The sequence below is a fragment of the Carcharhinus amblyrhynchos genome, chromosome 11, assembly GCF_965287045.1.
Source record: "Carcharhinus amblyrhynchos chromosome 11, sCarAmb.v2.hapA, whole genome shotgun sequence".
NCBI classification, from domain to species: domain Eukaryota; kingdom Metazoa; phylum Chordata; class Chondrichthyes; order Carcharhiniformes; family Carcharhinidae; genus Carcharhinus; species Carcharhinus amblyrhynchos.
This window is the reverse complement of record NC_137334.1, coordinates 80,512,953-80,538,718: the sequence shown is the minus strand read 5'-3', so window position 1 is coordinate 80,538,718 and position 25,766 is coordinate 80,512,953. Positions and strand designations below refer to the sequence as shown.

The window sequence follows — 25,766 nt, the reverse complement described above, 5'->3', positions numbered from 1 at the left end:
ACAGAAAACAAGCTGCTTACCCTCAGCTTTAGTGGATGTGCCATCTTTCAGCAAAAGAAGACAGGGAAGGGAGGACAGGGAAATGTTAGTAAGATTAGCAAAGATGGGCTCACTAGTTTTAACCCATAGTAAACAAAAGAATCCTGTGGGGCTGTAACACTTCGCTAAAGCTATGAAAGGCATAAAATATGGGCACTAATAGCAAAAGAAAAAGGAACCAAATCAGAAAATTATTTTCCGCTAATCAGGTGAAATAAAATCAACATTCTGTATTTTTAACAGTGATATTGCATAGTTATCAGGATAATATAATTCCATTACCACTCTGCTTGAAAGCAGGTCCATGGCCCATTGTCTGCTGATGCTCTATCCTGAGCAGTTTTTAAATGATGGTCTCCCACAGAAGCGGGGCAAGGAGACAAGTCCCAAGTTTACCTCAGCCACAATGGGAATTGAACCCTTAGCTGTTGAAATTATTCTGAACCACAAGCCAGCCACCTAGTCAACTGAGCTCATCAGTACCCTAATTATATAATATTTTGCTTCATTGAAAATTCAAGAAACTTAAAAGAGATCCAAGTCTTCTTTGGCAGAAATTAGCTTTCAATCGAGTTATTTTACTGAAGATGATAAAACTTAAATATTATAGGCTTAGGTTCTATTTCATAAACTTAGAACATTCCTTTTCTAAATGGCACTGAATGATCTGTCATCATATTATAGTGCGAACAATTACTTTTGCCTTTTTTTAAGAAAGGGATTGGAGTTTTAAAGTAAAGGAGTCTTGCTGCAATCATACAAGGCTTTTTCAAGGCCACAATTGGAGTAGTGTATATAGTTTTGGTTTCCTTACTTAAGAAAGGATGTACTCATCTCAGAGGGGAAACAACAATGGTTCACTAGACTGATTCCTGGGATGAGGGATTGTTCTGAGGAGTGATCAAGTAAAGTAGGCCTATACACACTACTGTTAAGAAGAATGAGGAGGTGATCTCAGTAAAACATGAAAAATTCTTGATGGGTTTGACGGTGTGGATGCTGGGAGGATGTTTTCCCTCACTGGGAAGTCGAGAACACAGGGTCATAGTCTCAGAAAAGGGGCCAGCTGTTTAGGCTAGGTGTTAAAATATTTCTTCATTCAGGAGGTTGTGAATCTTTGGAATTCTCTATCTCAGAAGGCTATAGATGCTCATTGAGTGCAAATACAAAGCAGCATCAATAAATTGTGCGCGACAAGGAATCAAGGAAGAGGATAATTGAGTTGGAGTGGAGTTGAGTAGTAAATGACCGATAATCGAATCAATAGCAGAGCAGGCTCAAGGGCCAAATGGCCCATTCCAGTTCCTATTTCTTAAAAGGTTCCCAACCCATATTCCACTATAAAAGCATTTGAATTTTGATTCATTTAGAATATTCTATTGCCACATAATATTTTTTCAGAGCGGGTTCTACATGCAGCTTTACAGCCCTTTACATCCATTTAATGCCTTTCGTATAGTCTTATAATTTTGGAGAAGCTCCAAATTGTTGCTCGTGGCAAAACCCTAAAAAATCTGAGTTTTTTTTAATACATTAGCATCCATTTTTGGCTCAGAGCTAGGTGCCCACAAAAATATGCTCCATGGTTTTGATATTATGCTAAACTTTGTTCTTTTGACACAACCCAAAAGATACTTTGATTTCAAAATTTCTTTAAAACAAATCCAAATTTTCTCTGGTAGTTAAGCATAACACAAATAACTTGATCTGTAATGAGATATCACTTGCTGTTGATAACCTGTTGAAAACCTATCCCCTTCTCAGTAACCATATCACAAATCTTTGCCAAGTTTTATATACCTACTTTGTTTACTCTGAAACAATGGACCATTCCTGGCTGTTTCAGCAACTGATACTACACCAAAATAGAGGGCTGTTTGGCTGTGGTATTCCCTTGTCCAGGAAGCACAGGAGACTGGGTCACTGAAATTATTCAAGGCTGAATTAAATAGAGTCAAGCATTATGGGGACGCAGAGGAAGTGGAGTTGAGAATACAATCAGATCAGCTAAATGGCAGAGCAGGCTCCAAAGGTCAAATGGACTACTCTTGTTTCTGAGTCTTATGTCCCAATATATGTTCCTCAAAAAATCCCAGAAAAGGTGTCAACATTCCTAATTTAGATTTTGAACGCCCATTTCAACTTCAAGGTGGAAAATTTTGTTCAAAGCATTTGAAAATTATGGTTGATCTGTAAGGATGATCCTATTTTGGAATTCTGGTATATTAGAAGATCAAAGGAATAAGTTTTGGTCTTTACCTAAAGAAGCGTAGGACCCTGGAGGTAGAGCGGCCGCTGAGCTGAAATGTCCAGGTGTATTACTTGGGGTGGCAGTCAAGCGCGACTTTGCATTCGCAGCTGCATTCACATCGATATCACTGCGAGAGCGCTGCAGAGCTCCAGTGTTAGACACAGACTTCGCACTGACTGTCGAAGCTTTTGCACCAGAAATGGAGGGGGGGAAAAATATATTAAACGTTGAGCAGTAAATCTCAAATGCAAATCGCAACAGTAACAAAATTGAAAAATTTATCCTAGAAAAGTGTGAATAATAACAAAACGCAAGCTATTTACTGCATTAATGCAAATGATTTTATTAGTTTGTCTTTTTGGCCTTAATGTCTCTGGGTGATTTATGGACAGAAGGCTGAATTGGAGTCAGCCCCTGCTACAGAACATCTATTGACATCAACTGCAAATTAAAAGACCTAACAAACGCCTCAAAAGACTAGATTCCCACAAGATACGTTTTCATGTGTCTAAATCTTGGTCTGTTTGATCTCAACCCTCCAAGATACCAACCATAACATCCCATTACATAATCAAACTGCTTTTTAAAATGAATTATGCTTCAACCTCATCCCTGGCAATGCATGTCAGTTGTTAATCAAATTCTCTGTCTGTAAAGAAATACTACCTGGCACTTGTCAACAACCTTGAAATGGCCACCACTGTCTCTCTGCCCAAGTGTATCCTGTTGCTTGTTTATTTTCTCTACATGATTAAGTACTTTAAATGCCTCAGGTATCTTTCATCGAGGTTGAAAAATATGTCATCTGTCCATTCATCATTCATTCATTGTCCAATGATAAACACCATTTCTCTCTTCTGCATTGTTCTTTCCATGTTGCAGCAACTAGGAATGAATATCATACTATAGCTGCAACTTGAGCAGTGTGCTATTTAGCGTAAACTCTCAATTAGATTAACTGATCAAAATATTTCAGCATCATGTTCATTTTTTATTTTCACCTTGTAAGTCATCCATTGGTCATGATGCAGCGGTTAGCATTCTCATCTTAAATCAGAAGGTTGTAGGTTCAAGACGCATTGAAAAGATTTAACACAAAACCTAGGCTGATACTGTCATGCACACTGCACTGAGGTAGTGCTGCACTGTCAGGTGTTCTGCCTTTTGGATACTGGGTTAAACCAAATATCCACAGTAAAACAAACCCAAAGATCTCTCAACACTACTTTAAAGCACATATCCCCAACCTGGATTGCTGAACATTTTAGCTCAACAAGTTCACACCTTGCAGCTGCACTTTCTTTATGCTAATCTTCACTTCCTCCTCTTTAACCAGTTTTTAATACACAATCAGATTGTACTTCAATACCCAGTGAGTTTAGTTTGTAAAGCAAGTTCTCACAAAGATTTTGTGTCAAATACATGATATCAAAGGATTTTTTTTTAAGAATATAGAAAATCACCAACATTCTCAATTTTTGTGTAATCATTTACACCTCTGAAACAGTAAATAGTTAGAATAGAGGATGCCTTTCCTTACCAACATGCAAGTGTCAAGACAAAAACATGCCAACAACACCAGTACAAGTTAATGATATGGAAATTAGGATGGAGAACATATTCTATAAACAAGTTAAGCTTTGGCATTATTGAAGCATTAGAAACTGGGTGAAGTGAATACTACTATACTGTAATTTCAGTCACAAAAGAAAAAGGGGAGTGGACATCCAGCTTTCACAGAAGGATTAGGAGAAGGTACCAAACAGCGAGCAGGATATATAAACCCTTGGGCTTTGGGCAGAAGGTTGCAAGGATCAGAACAGATTGGCTGACAATTATGGTGGAAAAATAAAAGAAAAAATATACATATAAACTTAGAGGCTGTAGGAAATAACAAAGTTGAACAATGAGTTGCAACAAGGCCAGAGAAAGTTTTGGGAGTGAGGTGAAGGATTTCATATCTGTTGGAGGATCGGAAACCAATGCAGATCAGTGATGTTGAGAAAGATTTGGGTGTGTAGGGCTCAGGATCCAGGCAGCGAAGTTGCAGAGCAGCTGGAGAAGAGATGGAGGTTTGTAGGCTTCCAGGAAGAACAAGGGCAGTAATCAAATTAGACAGCAATGAAAATATGAATGGTACGAGTGGGATTACAAATGAGAACAGAGATGGAAAATGCTATAGAGATACAAGTAAGCAGTTTCGGTACTAGTTTTGATAATGGATGATACATGGATTTTCAAATGCAAATAGGAACTTGGCAAGCTAGAAAATCCAGAAGGGGTTTAGTATTGGTTTGGGGATGAGAAGGAAATGAAGATCATCTTTTTGGGAGTGGGGGTTTGGAAGAACAGCTCAGTTGCTTTATTTACTGTGCAGATTATTTTAAGCTGGTTACTGATGAAACAATAACAAAGATACCTCTTACCTCGTGATACAGTGCTTCCAGTAGGACTGCGCTTTGTAGACAGGGGGCGACTAGAAAGAGAAAGAAATATATACAACCAAATTTTATCAAGTCAGTAAATAAAATGTACATTCATACATATACAAAATATGTGTGAACCCTGGCTCAAGAAGCGCAGACTTAAAATTCCACTTTGAGGCACAGATTCTGAGTTAACAATCTACAGGTCGAGCATCATCCTTTTCCCATAAATCTGAAAACCAAACTCATCCAAAAACCACACTTGTTTGTAACCCAACTGACATGAACCTCACTGACTGCAAGTTCCAGACACAAATCTTGCCAACCACACCCAACCTTTTGGGCAGGAAGCCTAGTTGTTTGTCTGCACTGTTAACATTGCAATTTTTGTCTGTATTTTTCAGCTTGCAAACCCTCTCCTACAGGCAGATTGGTGCCATAGGTGTGAACTCTTACTTTAGCTACCCTATATTTATTAAATAGTGATGCATCTTGCTTTTCTAGCCATTGTACCTACATAGGACTGTAGCCAGCTTAGGCTTCGACCACTGCAATGCAAGTAGGTATAGGTCTATACGTGGTAACCAAAAACCAAAATTACTTGAAATTCAAAATGCAATCAGCCCAAGAGTTTCAGATAAAGGATACTCAACCTGTATCATGTTACTTTTACATAATAATATAAATCTTGTACTTTTAGATTAAAACAATAAATCCACATTGGTACCCAATAACCAATCAGAACAATTGAATTAGAGGAATTGTAGGCATGGCTATTATACTGCAGAGTTTGTTTTAAACTTAGAATTGAAGTACACTCTTGTTCTTACTTTAGGCTTTCTTGTGAACTGGATGATGAACGATCAGACTGTGGCAAGGAAACAATGCTGTCTGAATTTTTCAAATGGGACTGTAGAGGTTTCTGGTAGGCAGGTTCCAACGAGTTAAACAAAATTTCAGCTTCTCTACTAAAGTGACTGTGAAAACCCCAATACACTCTAAAAAAAATGAAAACAGATGAAAACTGAATCAGCACATGCTGCAATAAAAACAGAAAATGCTGAAAATACTCTGCAGGGCAGCCAGCATCTGCGGAGACAGAAACAGAGTTAACATTTCATGTCAAAGGAACTAGGAAAAGTTAGAAATGTAATAGGTTTGGAGCAAGGGGTTGGTGGAAGGAAGGTTTGTGACAGGGTTGGAAGACAGAAGAGATTGAATGTCAAAAGTCAGTGTTACGTTGCCATCAAGGAATGGGGCAAGTACATAAGATAACATAAGATGCACCCACAGCAATGTGTGTGTTACAGTCTGAAAGCAAAATAAGAAAATCCAAAAACATACAAACAAACGGTGGCAAAATGCAGAAATAATTTATGGTTTGCAATTGTAGAACTAAACATGGGGAATCCAGAAGGCTATAAAATTGAGGCACATGCTGCTGTCCATCTACAAATTGCAATGCTAATTACATGTCAAGTGAAACATCAAACTAGCAAAACCTCAGATGGCAATGAAGTTGTTGACCAAAAAGCTGCTGTCGCAGGAATGGTTGGTTTGACAAAAAACTTTTCCTACAACTGAGCCTCTAATGCCTCTAGCACCTCCACTTTCTCAAAAGACTAAGGAAATTGCACGTCAGCTACGACTCTCACCAACTTTTACAGATGCACCATAAAAACCATTCTCTCTGGTTGTATCAGAGCTTGGTATGGCTCCTGTTCTGCCCAAGACTGCAAGGAACTACAAAAGGTCGTGAATGTAGCCCAATCCATCATGCAAACCAGCCTTCCATCCAATGACTGTCTACACTTCCCGCTGCCTCAGCAAAACAGCCAGCTTAATTAGTGACCCCATGAACCCCAGACATTCTCTCTTCCGCCTTCTTCTGTCGGGAAAAAGATACAGAAGTCTGAGGTCACGTACCAACCGACTCAAGAATAGCTTCTTCCCTGCTGCTGTCAAACTTTTGAATGGACTTGCCTTGCATTAAGTTGATCTTTCTCGACACCCTAGCTACGACTGTAACACTACATTCTGCACTCTCTCGTTTCCTTCTCTATGATCAGTATGCTTTGTCTGTATAAGAAACAATACTTATAAACTATGTTAATACATGTGACAATAATAAATCAAATCAAATTTTTAAAAAAAAATCAGAATTCTGGCTCTTTGACAAATTAAAAACAAATACTACAGGAAATGTCAATATGTTTCCTCTTGGCATGTTAAGATGCACAACCACACCTGTTGTTAACCAAATGACAAGCATCCAAGTTGCCTGTGCTGACAAAAACACTTCACTGCACAAAATATAGGCTTTTCAACAAAGGAAAACGAGGAACCTTTAGCAAAGCAGTCATTGAGAAAACTCCTGCAGATTCCCACAGCTAACTACCATCAAAATGCTGGAAGTAGGAAGATAAAAAGTGCTCTTCTCTCTTGGCTGGGTGGTGCATGACACCAAAAGGAAAGAGGAAAAATACATTTTTAAAAACTGAGCAATAACAGGGGAAAGGTATCATAAGTTTGACAGACGATCTATATTGCAATCAATGCCATTTACCGCTTTTCCCAATTTCAAAGCAATACAAGTATTCCTTCACTAAGAACATGCAAAATATTAAACTGCAACTTAAACAATTCTTGCTCTTCCTCTGCATAACCCACACTCAACCTGTCCAAGTCCATGAAATAGGTCTATGTATTAGTCAAAGCCACTCAGCAACGTAGATCACTGAAAGAAATGAAAACGTGTGTCCTGATGTTGCATTCCAAAAGGTCATCCCTACCAACCGCCAACCAAATTTTCACTGGTTTAAATTTACTCTGTGGAAACTAGGGAACAGTAAATTTATACTAAAAATCTTCATTAAAAAGGCAAGAACAGATGTGTATGCAACCTGAGCAGCAGCCTAGCATTGTACTAAGTAATAATGAATAGTCACTGAGAGGCCTCATCATTCTCAAGCCTTTTTCCACTTTTGAATATTTAAATGAAGCAATTTTCCTTACTGGGAAATACTTTCATTTTCCCTCTCTTTTTAAAAAGGGTCATGAAATGTGCACAGATCTTAATTGTATCCATTTGCTGGATCCTTGTTCAGTACAACTTCCTTTCTTCTACTTTGTTCAAGCAAAAGCCTGCTTATCAAGTTCATCACTGGACTGGTCCTTTTCCCACCAATGTTTACACATGTCCTATTACAGGAAGGGTGGCTGGACAGGGATCTGAAATAAGAACCTCTTGATTATCCCCTAACTGATTTATGGGTCGAAACCAACTGCAGCAGTTACCAAAGTAGAGGTCAGCTCAGCATAAAACAGGATCAAGCACGGTAATATTCTTGTTAATTTAGTTCAACCGTTTGCTGCCTTCACCAGTTGAACCACTACAGAGTACACCCAAAACTGGCTGCACTGCATACAACCATGAGGATGCAATGCATTAACTCAATAAAGTCACCATAGTCCCAGATGACCAAAGACTGGTGCCAATTTAACCCGAAGATCACCGCATCTCAGGCAAGGGGCAAGGTTGAGAAAGCAGGCCCTCATGAATAACTTCAGCTGGAGTGGGAACTGAACCACACTGTTGGTGTTACTCTGCATCACTAACCAGCTGTCTGAGCTAAACCAACCCTCAGTAATTGAATTACATTACTTCACCAGCACCTCCAGCCCCATGACCCAAATATGATAAACAGAAAAAGGGTATAGAAATGTTACAGGAATATTATCACCTCTAGGTTTTCCCACAAATCGTACAGTATCCCAACAATCATTTCTCACCATTCCTTCATAGTCACTGGGTCAGATTCACAAATTATTACGTAGTATCACTAAGGGAGCTCTTTGCCAAGAAGAGGCCACCAACATCACTGAGAAACCAGGGAACAGGAATAAATTCAGACTTGCCAGTGTTGAATACATCCCAGGAACAAACTTTATCCAACACAATTAATAAAAATAATTGGCATTAAGAAACAGATATGAGAAAAATTGCCTTTGATCTTCAAAGGGAAAAGGCAATAGAAGGTTTTAATTAGGACACGCCTTACTGACAGAATAAAATGCATGCAATTCTTATCATGTCTTTTATTTCTAATGTGCAAGCTGTGCCAAATTTTGAGCAGTTTGCACTGACAATTGGCTTTGCAGGGTTGACTCAGTCACTGTCCTATATCCAGGGATTAAAAATATGCATCATAAATAAAGGCAGGACAACATTCCAAAAAAGTAAAATAAATGATCAATTGGAATTAAAGAAAGAATGAATGGCCAACATTGTTGTCAATCATCATTTAACAGTTTCATGACTGGATTCAACAGGATAATGACATGCAGATCAAAATCTATTTTGGAGACATGACAGTAATGCCGGATACCAAAGAACAACTTACTTTCGAGCCTCAAGTCTAGCCTCTGAATCTGCGTCATGGATTCCCTTCTTTATCGTTTCAGCCAGAAGGGCTACATGTCTAACAAGAGAAGATAACGTTATCATGACTGGAGTCTCATCTTTCCTACTTTTTATAGACAGAAATTTCATCCAGGACAACCACTATTACATTTATGCACAATGAGCAGTATAATCCCTCCCAACTTCAGTTTCGAGTCACACTGCCTTTTTAAACAGAAAGGGGAAATTAAGCCTCCGAATGCATTTTCAAAGGCTTTTCCTCCATTACTATGGAAACAGCACTGCTACCACATTCAATGCTCTTGCAAATCGTCTTATTTAAATTTTTTAAATCCCCAAATTCCTCACTATTCTGAGGAATATATTTATTCAATAACATATTTATCTGACCATAAGTACTTACAAGTGCAATCATGATCAATGTCTCTCCCTTATTTAATTTCAGATACCATTTGCTTTGCTGTATGATGCAGTTCAAAAGGTTGTTTCCTTTTTAAACTACACTTAATGCAACCATAAAAACATCCAGATTATGCAGTTGAAAGGGCTCCTTGGTTGGTTACTTACTTTTCTAGTGAGTGTGTTTGCCATTCCAGTAACAGTCGATCCAAAAATTCAAATGAACGCCTGTCAAAAAAATTGTTCCATTTTATTGATCAAAGCATCTTGTTATCTGTAATAAAGCACTATATCAAAAGTCATCAAAATTGGGAATATACACATGCATCTTTTATTATATCGTTGCATTTCAAAAATGATAAGATTTACCATAGATTATGTCTCAAGGAGATTGTTTAGAGTTTGGGAATAGGAGCACCACGCACACATTTCACACATATAGCAAATCCAGCATTTGCAACTTCAAATCTGCTCTACAAATGAATCAATTCTAATGAATTTTGCAACTAATGTTGCTCTACTAAACAACATTAGTCGCAAAATAACTGGATCAATTCAGAGGGGAAAATCTAATTAATTGTTTATGTAGCATTTGGAAAATTCTAGTGAAAATGTGGGAACTTCTCAATAAAGAAAAAAGCAAGATTTCCATTTTTATAGTGCTTTGCAGGATGCTGCAAAGTGCTTTACAGTCAATTAAGTACTTTTGACATATAGTCACTTCTGTGATATAGGAAACATGACAACCAGTTTCCCTACAAGAAGCTATCACTAACACCTGTGATAACAACCAGATCAAATTTTTTTGCGATACTGCAAAGGGATAAATATTGATCAGAAGAATATTTTTGCCCATGCACAAGGCCGGGATGAAGTCTCAGAACACCACATGTTCCTCGAGTCTTCTCACATGCCAGATGATATTGGAAAGGGTGCAGAGGAATCAAAGAGTGATTCCCGCTTTGAACTCTTTTTAATATAACGGTGGCAGTGGATTGGGAGGTTTGCATGGAAGAATTTTCCAGGTTTTTTTTCTACTTGTCCTGTGTTTTGAAATCTGATTTTCTACCTCTCCCATGCATGGCGTCCGGGTACAGAGTATGCGATGCATAACTGACAGACAGGATGATGGAACAATGTGTTTTTTTCCTGTCATTTTCTAACTGACGTGACATGGTTATGTTTGAATCTAACTGAATTCTGAAAATTTCTTCCTTTTTTAAAAAAATTAGATTTAAAAAAAAGATTTTTTTAAAAATCTATTCTTGCCAGTTGAGCAACATATCAGCTGTTGGCACATTTGAGGGACGAAATCATTATGCACATGACCTGACACTTGTACAAAAAAGTAAACTCTATTTTTAAGCCGCGCTGTTTAAGCCTCCCCTTCACTGGCCTCCTGAATCAAACAGCCAATGTTACAACAATATGAACTGGCATGAAACACTCTGCAAAACTAAACTCAGAAGTGAAAAAGATTTGATTCAAGCCATCATTTTAGTTCTTCAGATATCAGGTGAGAAGGTTAAAATTGAAAAATTATTAGGGGAGATACTTCTCACATCAACAACTTGTGCAGAAATGGCAGAATTTATAGTTCCATATTCACTATTACAAGAGAAAACAAATATTGACATAGGAAATTTTTCCCACTGTCAAGTATGCCATGGCAACTTGGGCCATAACTTCCTCAGAGTGGCAATCAGCGTCAGATTGGCACTCTGTACCCACTTCCTGTTCCAAATTTTTTCCACGCCTGCCTTGTCCAACCTTTGACTCAGGCTGGGCAGTGCAGGTATCCACGAAGCCCAGCGTTGAAGTCCAAAAGAGATGGAGTGAAGGCAGATATCCTCCCTTTTTTGGGGTGATGGGAGAAGAGGAGTGTGGGTGGGAGAGTCCCCTGTGGCATCAGGAGCGTGGGGAGATGCCATGTGGTGATCAGTCTGAGTATCTATAATAATTACACTGAAATTAGAGGTTTTATTTCTTCTGACTTTTTCCAAAGTAACTTTTGGTGCAACATTAGCAGAGTCCGAAGTTAATTTAAATTGCTTTGTCAGATGGTTCCTCGTGCAGCACAATTGCCCAGGGCAAGTTAACGGTCTGTGTTGCAAATCCTTTCCTGGGAATATCCAAAAGAGAGCCCCAGCACATCACTGGGGGTACCCCCAAATCCAACGCTGGGAGCCTGGAAGTTACGACCCAATATGTTAACAACATAATTTAACAAAAAGTGCAAAATTTAACCAATTTTCTTCATGAACAACAGGATTAGATAGGTCTGCATTAGATGCTTACCATTTATTTTTGTACAATGTATGACATTTCCCTAACAAATAAACACCAGTTTCATAAATATTTTAGACTTAAATTGAAGATGACCGTTTATGTAGAAAAAGATTAATATTCCTAATTAACATTAACAACAAATCATGATGGTTATGCATCTGAATCTACTAACAGGATCAAATAAAGTACACAAAGGGGAAAATCATTCACATGAACGTGGGTTTGAAGAGAAATGTAATTTGTAAAATATGAATATTGCACATGTTTTTTATTTGTAGCTTTTATCAGAACATTGAGCTCAAATTTAATAAGTTTAATAAAGAATTAATCACTTTCAATCAAAAGTACTTACACTAATGTTACCAAAAACAAGAACTGATCAACTTCTTTCAACTCAAAAAGCAAGACAAAAATCCAAATTTTCAGCTTCAGAAAGTAATTTAGATATTCAAGTGCAATTCTGAACTTTGTAATTAATTACAAACTGCCAGCCAGGAAGGCTGTTGATCCTTACTCAACACAATGGCGGCCAACCCACGTTAGGCTTGGACAACTGCTTTTCTGCTTGGAATACAGACACTTGGTGTAATTTCACCCTTGGAAGCCAAGCCAAGCTCAGATATTTTTAATCTACATATGTTCTTCTGGCAAATACGTAAGATGGGCCAAGCAATTGGATTTCTGTTCAGAACAGACTGAATTAGGAGCAACTGGCATGGAGACTGGGATAGCAGTAGCCTAGAATTGTTGTACAATTGCAGGAGGATTGTGTGGCTGCTGAAGACCTGGAACAAGTATCTAGGGGAAGTTCACCTTCACAACTGGTGCCTTCCCACGGAAATTAGCACATGAGACCATACCACAAATTTAACTCCTCTACCTTTCATCCCAAAGGATGGGTCCAACAATGTTTGATTTTCTACTGCATCAATATCACAAGAAAGCAGTTACTATACAACATATTGCTGTTTCAAACCTACCTTCGAACTGCCACAGACTTTGATGCACAGTTGCTTGAGATAATGGGTATTAATCTATGGAAGTGTGTATGCTGAAAAATACACATTTTTTAAGATTAGATCCAAAACACAGTAAGCAATATCATTTCTCAGTGGTTACTGGGACATGAGTATTCATGACATGTGGCTGAGCCTAGCTTCTCTTGATCAAAATGGTTCCCATTTTAAGTTCTAAGAGTTTAAAGCTATTGTTCACATTGTAACAACAGCACACAAACTTGACACTGCTGATATAAAATTGTAATGCAACTATAATTCCATTTTCTGATTTTCAAAAGGCATGCAGAAGCTAGATTCCAGGTGTATCATTTTCTTGCAGTCTTCAGGACCCCAACATCAGGTTCAAATGGTTGGATAGGGTGGGGGTTCTAACATTGTGGATGAGCTGCCACAATGTTAGAAACTCACTCATGCTTTCCTCCAAATTGTCCAATTAATGCCCAAAGGGTGGGCTCATTGTCCAATTAAAGACAGTGCATGGGCTCTCAAAGCAGAAGGGCTGAAACAGGGTTCTCCCGATTGAAAGCAGCAGCAATAAGTCAAGGTAGGTGAGAGAGGGAGAGGCCACTACAAAATGGACTCTGCAACTTTTTCCAAACTTGAAATAAAAAACGCTTTGAGCTGATTTGCCATTGAGGTGGCTGAGGAGAACTCCACAGGATGCCCTGTGGCTGCTGCAGAACCCAGGCAAGTTGGTCCCGGGCTTTTCTGCTGGGATGCCTTCTCCAAATGGCTAAATCATCCCCCCTGCTATCTTTATAATGCTACTAACCAACTGTGGGAACATGGAGGCCAACTGAAAAATCCCAGTTAACCTCCAATAGCAGCAGGCCTTTAGCAATTCAACTGGCTACCTGCCCATCAACCATCAACTGCTCACCCCCTCCCACACGTACCCACCTCTGGGAAATGCCCACAGGTGGAATGGAGACCCAGTGCTGGTGTAATATTCCGCACCCACTCACCTCCAATCCCACCTCTTGTAGGGAGCTAAAAATACAGGCTCAGGTAAAGTTACTTGAAGGCTTCAACTTTAACCTAGCACCTACCTCTTTGTAGGCCTCACCCGTTTGCTAATTGAAATGAGATTGACCACCATTTCACCTTCCTTCCTGATCAGGAACAAGCAACAAAAACTTTATAAAAAATTAACAGGGCCTTCTTAAAAAGAAATAAGCATGGCTACTACTGTAACTGCCCATCACATCTTCACTGACATGCAGCATGTCTTATACCAAACCTGGCTTATGCCAAATGGTATCAGCATTCATTGGCCATCATTTTTTTTAAATTAATGCAATAATACTTAAATTTGGCCCAATAACATTTGTAATTAATATTCTCTGGACTATGGCCTCCCATCTCAAATGAAAATAGGTTCAACCCAATTCCCCTTCTGCTCCCCAAGTTAATATCTTTTTTCCCCAAATTCATTAAATTTATTGGTAAGGAATGATTCCTGCAGGGTTCAATTGGTTTTGCAAAATATTGCAAAATTTTTAAGCAAGTTTTTTTTTGTTAGTGTCACAAGTAGGCTTACATTAACACCGCAATGAAGTTACTGTGAAAATCCCCTAATTGCCATTCTCTGGTGCCTGTTCGGGTACACTGAGGAAGAATTCAGCATGGCCAATGCACCTAACCAGCACGTCTTTTGCACTGTGGGAGGAAAGCGGAGCACCTGGAGGAAACCCACGCAGATATGGGGAAAACACGCAGATTCCTCACAGATTGTAATCCAAGCTGGAAACAGAACCCAAGTCCCTGACTTGTGAGGCAGCAATGCTAACCAGTATGCCACCATTCCACAATTTGCCATTCTTGATATGTTAGCAAAATGCTTTTGAGAGCTGATCAATATAGAATATAAAAGTAGGGAGGTCTTGCTGCAACTGTACAGGGTACTGGTGAGGCCGCAGCTGGAGTACTGTGTGCAGTTTTGGTCGCCACACTTGCGCAAGGATATATTGGCCTTGGAGGGAGTGCAGAGGAGGTTCACTAGGCTGATATTGGAGATGAGGGGGTTGGCCTATGAAGAGAGACTAAACAGACTGGGTCTGTACTTGTTGGAGTCTTATAGAGACGTATAAGATAATGAAAAGGACGGATAGGGTAGAGGTAGAGAGATTCTTCCCGCTTAGAAAGGATAGCAGGACTAGAGGGCACAGTCTCAAGATGGGGGGGGGGGGGGGGGAAGAGAGAGCAGTTTAGATCAGAGCTGAGGAGGAACTTCTTCACTCAAAGGGTGGTGAATCTCTGGAATTCTCTGCCCGTTGAAGTGGCGGAGGTTACCTCGCTAAATATATTTAAGTCACGGGTACATAGGTTTCTGATAGACAAGGGAATTAAGGGTTATGGGGAGAAAGCGGGAAAGTGGAACTGATCCACTTCAGATCAGCCATGATCTTACTGATAGGCGGGGCAGGCTTGAAGGGCTAGATGGCCTACTCCTGTTCCCATTTCTTATGTTCTTATGATCAACTCAGTGTTCTGTTCGAAGAACGTGGACCACAATAGTAGCTGAGCTTGGGGCAGAAAGGCACAGGATCTCTAACTTGGGAGACCAGAAGTCGGAACTAGAATCTGCTGCTCACTTTTGTTGAATCAGTTATCAAGGGAGTATTCTGACGCCCATCTTTATTTGAATTCTTTACAATAGGTCAGTATTTCGGGCAGGTGAATAATATTCACCTGCCCGAAATGCTGACTTATTGTAAAGAATTCAATTAAAGATGGGCGTCAGGATGCTCCCTTGATAACTGATTCAAAGGTGAGCAGCAGGTTCAAGATCCGACTTCTGGTCTCCCAAGTTAGGGAACCCTGTGCCTTTCCAACCCAAGGTCAGCTACTATTGTCACAATGTTAAATAGCACATCTAGCACCAAGCAATTTTAAATGGCTTGGAAAGAATTTCAATACTTCCTAATTTGACTATTAACAAAAAGCTACCTACTGTTGAATAATTTAGAACTCAGCTGCTTATGCAAAAATAAAATCGGGAAATTTGTTTTTTCTTCCCCCCAAACTGGCTAAAAGCAACCAAAGATTTGAGAGAATAAGAGCACTCACTGTATTAGTTTGAGAGAAATGAACCCTAGTTTGAAAGAAATTAACCGTAGGTAGTAACTAAGCAACTACAACGACAAAGCAGAAAGACCCAAGCCCACAAGAATGAATGGGTGTAATTCATAAATTGTGTGAACAAAATACTGACCTATCATACAGAAAAGTAGGAATTGTTTCAAAAGAAATGCAAACACAATGAAAAGTTTTCAGTGTAATTCGGAATGGCGAGAAATGGAGTTTTGCTCCCAAAATCTTTGGGGTTGGGGAAGGGCAAATTGCTGTTTTTAACCAAAAAGACACTTCAGCTGCTGGAAAGAGTACATTTTTTTTAAAAAAAGGACAAAAAAAATCAAATAATGATACAAAAGGTGGTGCAGATTTTGTCTACTTACTCGAATAATTAATCTTATAGCTGCTATACCAGACGTGGCTATTACTTTGGCACTATTAGGAACAAGGTTGAATAGTGTTGGCATAATGGCTTCTGCACCATGATCAAAACGATTTCCCAGAACAGATGAGAGATGCCTAGAAAAAAGGTAGAATAGTAGGCTTTAGGCTCAAACACCCGAAGAGATTTTAAGCAACAGGTCTCCAGCTATGAATAAAAATCAAAGTTCCAATAAAAATGCAGCATTTGAAACTAATTTTATTTTTATAAAGCTATTTCTGTAACAGCACGGCTTTACAAACAGATCTCTAGTGTTGTATTTCAGAAGCCTATATCATTAATGTCTGCATATAATTTTATTGTAACATATTTATATACAATGGCTCTTTCAACTATTGTTGTGCTTTTAAGCACATCAACGTACTTGCAGATGGACACACTGAAAATGGATACTGAGAACTAACCCATTCTTCCTCAAATAATGCCTTGGGATCTTTCACATTCATTTGCAGGGACAGGCAGGACCGTGGCTTACTCGGTTGTTGCATTACGGTGTCAGTCTAGATTATGTAGTCAGGTCTCATGCAAGCAGTGTTTGAACTCATGACCTTCTGACTTAAAGCTGAGAGTACTATCAGCACTACTGAGGATGGCGCATTATACCAGTCAGAAGGTATTTGTAGCTATTCAAGTGATAAAGTTTACAAGAAACCTTCCATTTGAAAAAGAACCACCTAAGCAATTTTATTTCATGGATCAATCTTCATCGCAATCAATCAGTCATCACAAACACTGACAGTATTCCTGATTCCCTGGCAATTCCGGAAAGCTTGCACTTCTTCATAAGCACCAGTGTTCATTAGAGGAAGGATGTCAATCCCACAAGAAAGAATAACAGGCTCAATTATACCATCACGAACCACAATGTTTCTAGCGGGCTCGGTCGGGAGAATCGTGTCATCTACCTTTATCCGGGATTTGCAAGCACGTGCACTGTCCGGAGAGCAGTCGGAGTCCAGACCACACTGGAAACCAGCAGGAAGACAGGCAAGTCATTTTAATCTTTTCTCAATGTACTTTAAATACATTTTGCATGTCATTATTGGGAACTTGCTGGTCCCGATAGAATCTCTGCCCTGTCAGGAGTACTTCATTCCTGTGGGGTTTAAAGCGGGGAAGGAGTGGGCTGGACTCTGGGGGGGGGGGGGGGGGTCTGGGCATCGCAGGGGTCCAGGCTGGCCAGCAAACAGGGAGACTGACAGATCAGGGCCACTACGCATGCACAGAGTTCCAGAGCTGTCAGGCTCCAGTGCAAATAGCAACCCCCTGGATTTTTCATGATATTCCCGGCTGTGACCTCTGGAGTGCATAGAGTGGGGAGATTCGAGTGTGAAGCTGCACTGAAAAAAAAGTCGTGATCCAGAACAGTTTTCCCACCAATTCAGCACTTTTGGGAGAATCACTCCCAACAATTCAGGATACACGACGCAAAGCAAAAAGGAGGCACCAAGAAGGGAGGCTGGCTAGTTCGCAGTTTTGTCAAATTTGGGTCAAGGGAACAGGGCAAGGGTGAAGGCAAGGCAAGGCTTCTCCTGCTTGAGGTGATTACAGAGCTGGATGCGAGACAGAAGCAGCAGAGGCAATTGAATGGATACTGTTTGTTAGTGACAGAGTTAATCGAGTAGCAGTACAAGGTTAGCTCGAAGTCTATCTCTCTGGTATCATGTACAATGGAGGGCAAAAGACAAACTGGGAATTTGAAACTGCTATTCTAGATGATCTGAGATTGGAGCAAGTGAGTGAGCTTTTTTTTCATTGTCATGGGCAAACAATTGAGTTAGAAAGCGGTCAGGAGAGGAATGCTGAGGGGTACAAAGCAATGTTCGGAAACGACCTTGTTATTGTTCAAGACTACATAAATATAGAGACCTCAGTAGATGGCCAAGTTGAGTGTTGCCCAAAATAGCAAAGCTTTTAGATAGTTGATGAATTCAGAGGATGGAAAATAAGAGAAGCCAAGATGGAAAGGGAAATACATAAATTATGAAGTTTCACTTAATACAAAGACTGAGGTAACACATGAGAAGGATGGAAGACACAGTAAGAAGTCTCACAACACCAAATTAAATCCAACCAGTTTATTTGATAGTAATCCCACAAGCTTTCAGAAATGGTGATTCCTTCGTCAGGTGTGTGGAAGGTTCTACTATCAAATAAACTGGTTGGATTTAACCTGGCGTTGTGAGACTTCTTACTGTGTTTACCCCAGTCCAATGCCGCATCTCTACACAAGGATGGAAGAGGCAGAGGAAACTCATGATGAGAAATAAAACATGGTTTGCAAATCTACTCATTTCCAACTTGATTGCACAAAGCAGATCCCCAAAAAGTAAATAAACAGCAATTAAAATTCAGATTACATGATCACCTGCCAAATCTGCACTATTTATTGCAGTTGGCAAGGTTCGATCGTATTAATTTCATTACTTACCCCAATGTTATACAAGCTTCACGGACAACTTGAGAGCGCAGGTCTTTTGCTGATAATTTGAATGCTCCGTCTAAAAGTCGTAGATGTTGAAAGAAACATTCATATTCTGCTGCTCCGCCTATCAGTAAGGACCTAATCTTTTTAAGCTGTCAACAAGAAAAGTTGTTTTACCTGCAAGTTATCAGCCTATTATGAAGTGAAAATAAACAGAGGAAAATTTGGAATGGGAGCTCTCTTAACCCTGGTTTCTAACCTTTCCACATGGGTATATGAATAGGCAACCCCGACTCGGCTGTTCACATGAGCCTCAAGAAAAATTCTGCCAAACTATTTGCAGCTAAATGTGAGACCATTTATCCATCCCTGTACCAACATAATTTAACAACACTCATTTGTCTACCACAGAAACAGGCACAGTCTCTCTCCGGCAGTGAATTAAAAGTGATTGATAAAGTGCTTTTAACCTCCCAGCTTGTAGTGTGCAAGTACTTCAATCGGATTGGCTGCGTATCTGTTAAAAACAGCACTGCTGCATGCCAACAGATTTACTTGACTGGATGCCAGATTAAAACTGCTGTCACTAAAAGGGAATACCACACAACAGTGAATACTGGATCTTGCTGGTCAGCTTTCTTCAAAGTCAGCAGCTTCATTGCTTCGCTACTGACTAAAAAGATCTGACCCAGTCTTTATAAGGGGGTACAAAAACAGAAAAGAAACCAAAGCAAATCCTCATTTTCAGTTATATCAAAGTAGATGATGAATTCTCCACCAGTGACTGACAGTTTTATATTATTGCATAACTGTATTAAAACGTGAACACAAGTTCCTTTTTAATTAAGTAACATTCTTAAGTGTTAAAAAACATTATTCAATGCCAATTCCACATAAGTTTTGAAAGTTCAAAAACTTTTTTTTAAAACAAAAAGCTTTCACAAACTTTGAGTACATTCACAGCAAGAAGGCATCAGATTTGAAGGTTCAAAACACTTACAGCGTTTACTCGCTGCTCCCAGTCATGCTTATCATCTGATAAAACTTCTCTAATTTTGTTGATGGATTCTTCGAGGTCTCTGTTGGAATAAATCTAATAACAAAATAAATTGCAGTTATTAAGCTTTTCGTCAATTTTTAGTCTTCTTAGAAAAATAATTGCTCCTTGTTTCATTATGTTCAATCATTAAAAATAAACAAAAACTGAACTGTACTGCAAGAACATGTGATTGAAATACTATTTAAGAGTATAACTGCATTTGTGATCATGAAACAAAAAAGACTATGACTGCTGTTTCAAGTGAACCTTCAAGTTGCCCTCAAACCATACATTGCATGATTAGTGCTGGATGAAGAAATGAATTTGAAAATACCAAATAACTTTCAATGTTGATCAGTGAAACTATTGTTGTTTCTTTTATTCATGGGATGAGTGGCACAATCAAGGCCAGTGTTTATTGCATATTCCCAATTGCCTTCAAGAAGTTGATGGTGAGCCACCTTGAATTGTTACAGTCCGCCTGGTGCAGATACACCCAGTGCTGTTGGTTGATGCTTGAAAAATAGACATAATGGGTAGCAGTTGGTCAGATAAATTTGTCCTGCTTTTTGTAGACAGGGCACATTTGAACAATTTTCAAGTAGATTCCAGTGTTATAGCTGTGCTGGAACAGTTTGGCTAAGGGTATAGCATTATAGATTATAACAGATGTCATATAATGTCACATCTTGACTCAGAAAAGCTGAATTGCTTCATGGAATAGAAGAAAAGAGGTCTTGTTGCATTGAATAGCGTCATGGTGGACCACAGAGCACAGGGTAGAGTTTCTAGGCTCTGAGATTGTAAAATCCTACCCAAGGCCAACGGAGATTTCCGTTCTGGTAACCTTGCCCGCCCCAGAATCAAGGCAGGCAAGGTGGTAGGTTTTCGGCTTTTGTCTCCTTACCCAAGGAAGAATATTAAGGGATTCTAATGAAGGCTTATCAGCTGGGATGGCAGAATTGTTCTAAAAGGATAGATTGAGGGGACTAGGCCTTCAGAGTTTAGAAAATTAGAGGTGATTGCTTTAAAGTGACAAAATTCTTACAGTAATCAACAGGATAGCAGCAGGAAGGATATGTTCCCCATCTTAGAGCTGAGAACCAGAACACTAAGAAGTGGGTCATTTAAGACTAAGACAAGGAGATATTCCTTCACTGAGAGTAGTGAATCTTCGAAATTCTTTACTACAGACAGAGGCTTGGTCATTTGAGTATATTCAAGACAGGGATCAACAGACTTGATATCAAATGATTTGGGGATTGTGCAGGAAAATGGTGTCGAGGTAGATATCAGCCATGATCTAGTCGAATGGTGGAGCAGACTCTAGGGGCCAAACAATCATCTCCCGCTTTTATTTTCTATGAATGCAACCTATGAGGAGGACATGGTCAAAATGACTTGTTATTGAAGGACAAGGGATAACACATCATAGTTCAGTGCATTTTATATAGGATATAGGAGGAATGTCCAAGGTAGATTCTTTACTCAGAGTGGTTTGGGGTGTGGAATAGACTGCCTGCTGTGACAGTGGAGTCAGACACTTTAGGAACTTTCAAGCAGTTATTGGATAGGCACATGGAGCACTCCAGAATTATAAGGAGGGGATAGCTTGATTTTGGGATTGGACATAGCTTGACACAACATTGAGGGCTGAAGGGCCCGTACTGTGCTGTAATGTTCTACGTTTCCATGTTTCTATTTTAACTTGAAGATCTGTGTAAATAGTATGTAACATGGAAGACCAAAGATAATTCATTTCAGCCAAGTTCCTAATTTTACATTAACCTGGATTAAGCATGACTAAATTTAGCTTTCAACATAAACCAAGCGTTTAATCTTTAGGATAGATTGCACTGTCGCTTAAATATAGAAGTTGGTTTGTCATGATGGTTGCTTAAGGTCACATGCAAAACGAATTCCAACTGACTCAATAAACAAACTATGATCATGGTTTTAGCTGATATACTCTGTTAGTATGGATTCAGATAGTGCCAGTCACTTCCAACCTTAAATCTACATTAGGAAGTATTCCAGATCACGCATTATAGCGAACTAGATTCCTTTCAACAGCACAATTAACATTCATCTAAATCTTCCAAATAACAGATTTTTGGTTCTCATAGAACAGAGCTATGTAGGCAACTGAGGATGAAGAACAGAATCAGAGAGAGAGCAAAAGCAGATTTAAGATTACCTGCACTGTTGGAACTTCCTCATATGCACGGATAAAATCATCCTCATCGACAGCACCTGCACCATCTTTGACTGTGAAAAATAAGGAGCAAATTGATAAATGAAAGTTGCAATTGACCAAATAGAGTTTTGTTTGATCTGTTAATTTTGGAAAAGATGTTTCATTTTTCAGGTACAGCGTGAAATGGAACACTTGTCTCACATACCTAAACATTCTAACCAATTGTTTAAGCTACGATCTCACAAACGCATCTAACATAGCACTATGGGATTCAGCTTCCATTTTCTATACAAGTCTCTTCACATAAGAATGCTGTATTAGTCCAATTATTAACCAACTTTAGTTATCTAGATGTTCAAACTAATTTCACAAAAAAGACCCTTGCAACCAACAAAGGATGAAATCTGGTCTGGAACCAAGGATTCCAGGGTCAGGGCCTGAGCCACTGAATCATTCATTCTCCACAATTAAAAAACTGAAATCTATAATGCAATGCAATGATCTTCTACAAAAGCAAGTACATTGTAGATTGTTAGCTGACAACAGAAAGTCTATATTTCAACTGAATCTGAAGCAAGTTTGTCAAAACAAGAACAGTTTTACAACCAGAAGGGAAAGGTAGTTGCAACTCATTCATCAGTACCTCTGCTATGTCCTCAGCCTCCACATGCAGTCCACTTTTTAATCAACTTTGAAGGATAAACAGCCTATCAATTACCTCCTCCTTATCAATTTTAAATCCTTTGACAAGTGCCAATTCACTACCTCTTTCACCATGGCCTGGATAGCAACTTCTTTCTTAGTAGAGACAGATGCAGACTATTCAATACTTAATGGCTCAAGCTTTCTGGGGCCTTCCCTTTTTGGTCCCGAATCAGCCCTACTCCTTCCACCATCCTTTCATTATTTATATGCTGACAGACTTTCGGATTCATTTTTATGTTGATTGCCAGTCTCTTTTCATATATCTTCTTCACTTCTCTTATTTGCTCATCACCTCCTCTTTGAATTGGCACACGGTAAATAAGCACTTGCATTTTGGCGTGAAACTAAGGTTATTATGTAGGCATGAGCACAGACTTGATTCCAGTGGGCTGGGTAGGAAGGCTAGAACGGTAGAACAGTTGATGAATAGTGGCAGTTTTAAGGTGATATTCAATTCCTTCCACTCCACTAGTCACCAACCTCCAATCCGAATAGCACCCATTGACCCCCACTCTCTGCCTCCTATTTGACAACCAATCCTCTATCCACGCTAACACCCTACCCCCAACTCCATGTCCCCTGACCTTCTGCAATAACCTCTTGTGCCCCAGGGGTCGGTGCTGGGGCCTCAGCTATTTACCATTTATATAGATGATCTGGAGGAGGGAACCGAGTGTAGGGTGTCGAAATTTGCTGATGACACCAAGATTGGTGGAACGGCAAATTGTGCAGAGGGTGTGGAGAGAAGGATCTAGATAGGCTGGGCGAATGGGCCAGGAAATGGCAAATGGCAAATGGAATTTAATGTTGGCAAGTGCGAGGTGGTCCACTTTGGTAGGAATAATGGTAGGAAGGATTATTACTTACGTGGCGAAAAACTGCAGCAGGCGACGGTGCAGAGGGACCTCGGGGTCCTTGTGCATGAGTCGTAAAAACCCAGCTTGCAGGTGCAGCAGGTGGTCAGGAAGGCTAATGGGATGCTGGCCTTCATAGCGAGGGGGATTGAATATAAAAGTAGGGAGGTCTTGCTGCGGCTGTATAGGGCATTGGTGAGGCCGCAGCTGGAGTAGCGTGTGCAGTTTTGGGTGCCGTACTTACGCAAGGATATTTTGGCCTTGGAGGGAGTGCAGAGGAGGTTTACTAGGCTGATGCCAGAGTTGAGGGGGTTGAGCTATGAGGAGAGGCTGAATAAATTAGGCTTGTACTCGTTAGAGTTTAGAAGAATGAGGGGAGATCTCATTGAGACGTATAAGATGATGAATGGGATGGATAGGATAGAGGTGGAGAGACTCTTCCCGCTCAGAAAGGATAGTAGGACTAGGGGGCACAGCCTCAAGATAAAGGGGGGGCGGTTTAGAACGGAGTTGAGGAGGAACTTCTTCACCCAAAGGGTGTGAATCTCTGGAATTCTCTGCCCGTTGAAGTGGTGGAGGCTACCTCGCTAAATATTTTTAAGACGCGGGTTGATGGGTTTTTGATGAGAGAGGGGATTAAGGGTTATGGGGAGAGGGCGGGAATGTGGAACTGAGCCACGACAGATCAGCCATGATCTTATTGAATGGCGGGGCAGGCTCGAAGGGCTAGATGGCCTACTCCTGCTCCTATTTCTTATGTTCTTACATTCCAGAGGGGAAGAAAGATAATAAGAGGGGGAAAAAGCATCCATGGCTAAGCAAGGAAATTGAACACAAAAACTAAGGCATACCATAACACAAAGGTCAGTGGCAGGCTGGAAGATTGTTTAAAGATCAATAAAGGGTGACAAAAAAAGTAACAAAAAGAGCAGAGGTAAGTTAAGAAAATTAGCACAAAATATAGCAAAAGCTTTTGTAAGTATAAGAAAGAGAGAGTAACTAAGTGAACGTTGGCCCTTTAGGAGGATGAGACCGGAGAGTTAAAAATGTGGAACACAGAAATGGTGAAGTGATTAAAATCAATATTTTGCCTCAGTTTTCACAGTGGAAGGCAAAAGTAACAGATAAAGCACAGGAAATAGAAAGGGAGCAGTGCAGAACAATCATCGTCACTAGGAAAATAGTACTCAACAAACTATTGGGAGTGAAGGCAGACAAGTTCCCAGGGCCTGATGATCTACATGCTCAGGTATTAAAGGAAATACAGTGGAGATGGTATTGGTTATAATATTCCAAAATTCCCTGAATGCGAGAAAGGTTCCAGTGGGTTGGAAAAATGCTAATGTGACAACCTTATTCTAAAAGGGAGGTACAAAGCAGGAACTGTAGACCAGTTAGTTAACGTCTGTCATTGGGAAACTGTCAGAATCCATTATTATGGATTTGGAAAAGTCAAAACACAATCCATTAGAATCAGCTTGATTTTATGAAGAGTAAATCATATCTGATGAATATGCTAGAGTTCTTTGAAGATACAATAAGCCAGGTAGATAATGAGTAACATGTAAATGTAGTATATCTGGACTTCAGGAAGGCATTTGATAAGGTGTCACACAGAAGGTTAATGCACAAGATCACATGGGTTTGGGGGAATTTATTAGCTTGGATAGGAGACTAGCTAACTGACAGAAGATCAGGATAAATGGGTCATTTTCTAGTTGGCAATATATAACTAGTGGAGTGCCACAGGGATCTGTCCTCAGACTCCAGCTATTTACAATCCATATTACTGTCTTGAATGCAGGGATTGAAGATACAAAAGCCAACTTTGCAGACTACACTAAAATGGGTGGGATGGTAAATTGCAATGAGTAAATAAGAAATTTACAAATGGACACAGATAGGTTAGGTGAGCAGGCCAAAAATGTGGAAAATGAAGTTTAAGCATGAGGTTATCTATTTTGGTTGGAAAAATGGAAAGACAAATTATCTAAATAGGGAGACACTTCGAGATATTTTGGTGCAGAGGAATCTAGGTGTCCTCGTGCACGAGTCACAGAAAATTGATATTCAGGTACAGCAGGTAATGAGGAAAGCAAATGGAATTTTGGCATTTTATAAAGGAATAGAATATAAAAGTAAGTAAGTGGTGCTGCAACTATAAAAGGCCATGGTGAGACCAC

The 25,766-nt window shown here is 39.7% G+C and overlaps 1 protein-coding gene across 16 annotated transcripts in view; it reads right to left on the bottom strand.

Moving 5' to 3' along the window:
- Positions 1–25,766, bottom strand: part of clasp1a (cytoplasmic linker associated protein 1a) — a 258,110-nt gene that overhangs the window by 92,000 nt on the left and 140,344 nt on the right. For 15 of the 16 annotated variants that reach the window (XM_080199456.1, XM_080199458.1, XM_080199468.1 and 12 more), the window contains exons 10-19: positions 22,025–22,095; positions 19,789–19,881; positions 18,795–18,940; positions 16,305–16,440; positions 12,808–12,878; positions 9,707–9,766; positions 9,120–9,197; positions 5,547–5,714; positions 4,717–4,766; positions 2,299–2,475 (exon numbers count right to left, since the gene is read on the bottom strand). In XM_080199456.1, coding sequence (XP_080055582.1) covers positions 2,299–2,475; positions 4,717–4,766; positions 5,547–5,714; positions 9,120–9,197; positions 9,707–9,766; positions 12,808–12,878; positions 16,305–16,440; positions 18,795–18,940; positions 19,789–19,881; positions 22,025–22,095 — 1,050 coding nt within the window. Of the gene's footprint in view, positions 1–20; positions 45–2,298; positions 2,476–4,716; positions 4,767–5,546; positions 5,715–9,119; positions 9,198–9,706; positions 9,767–12,807; positions 12,879–16,304; positions 16,441–18,794; positions 18,941–19,788; positions 19,882–22,024; positions 22,096–25,766 lie in introns of all 16 variants that reach the window. The other variant, XM_080199457.1, reaches the window with a different exon arrangement.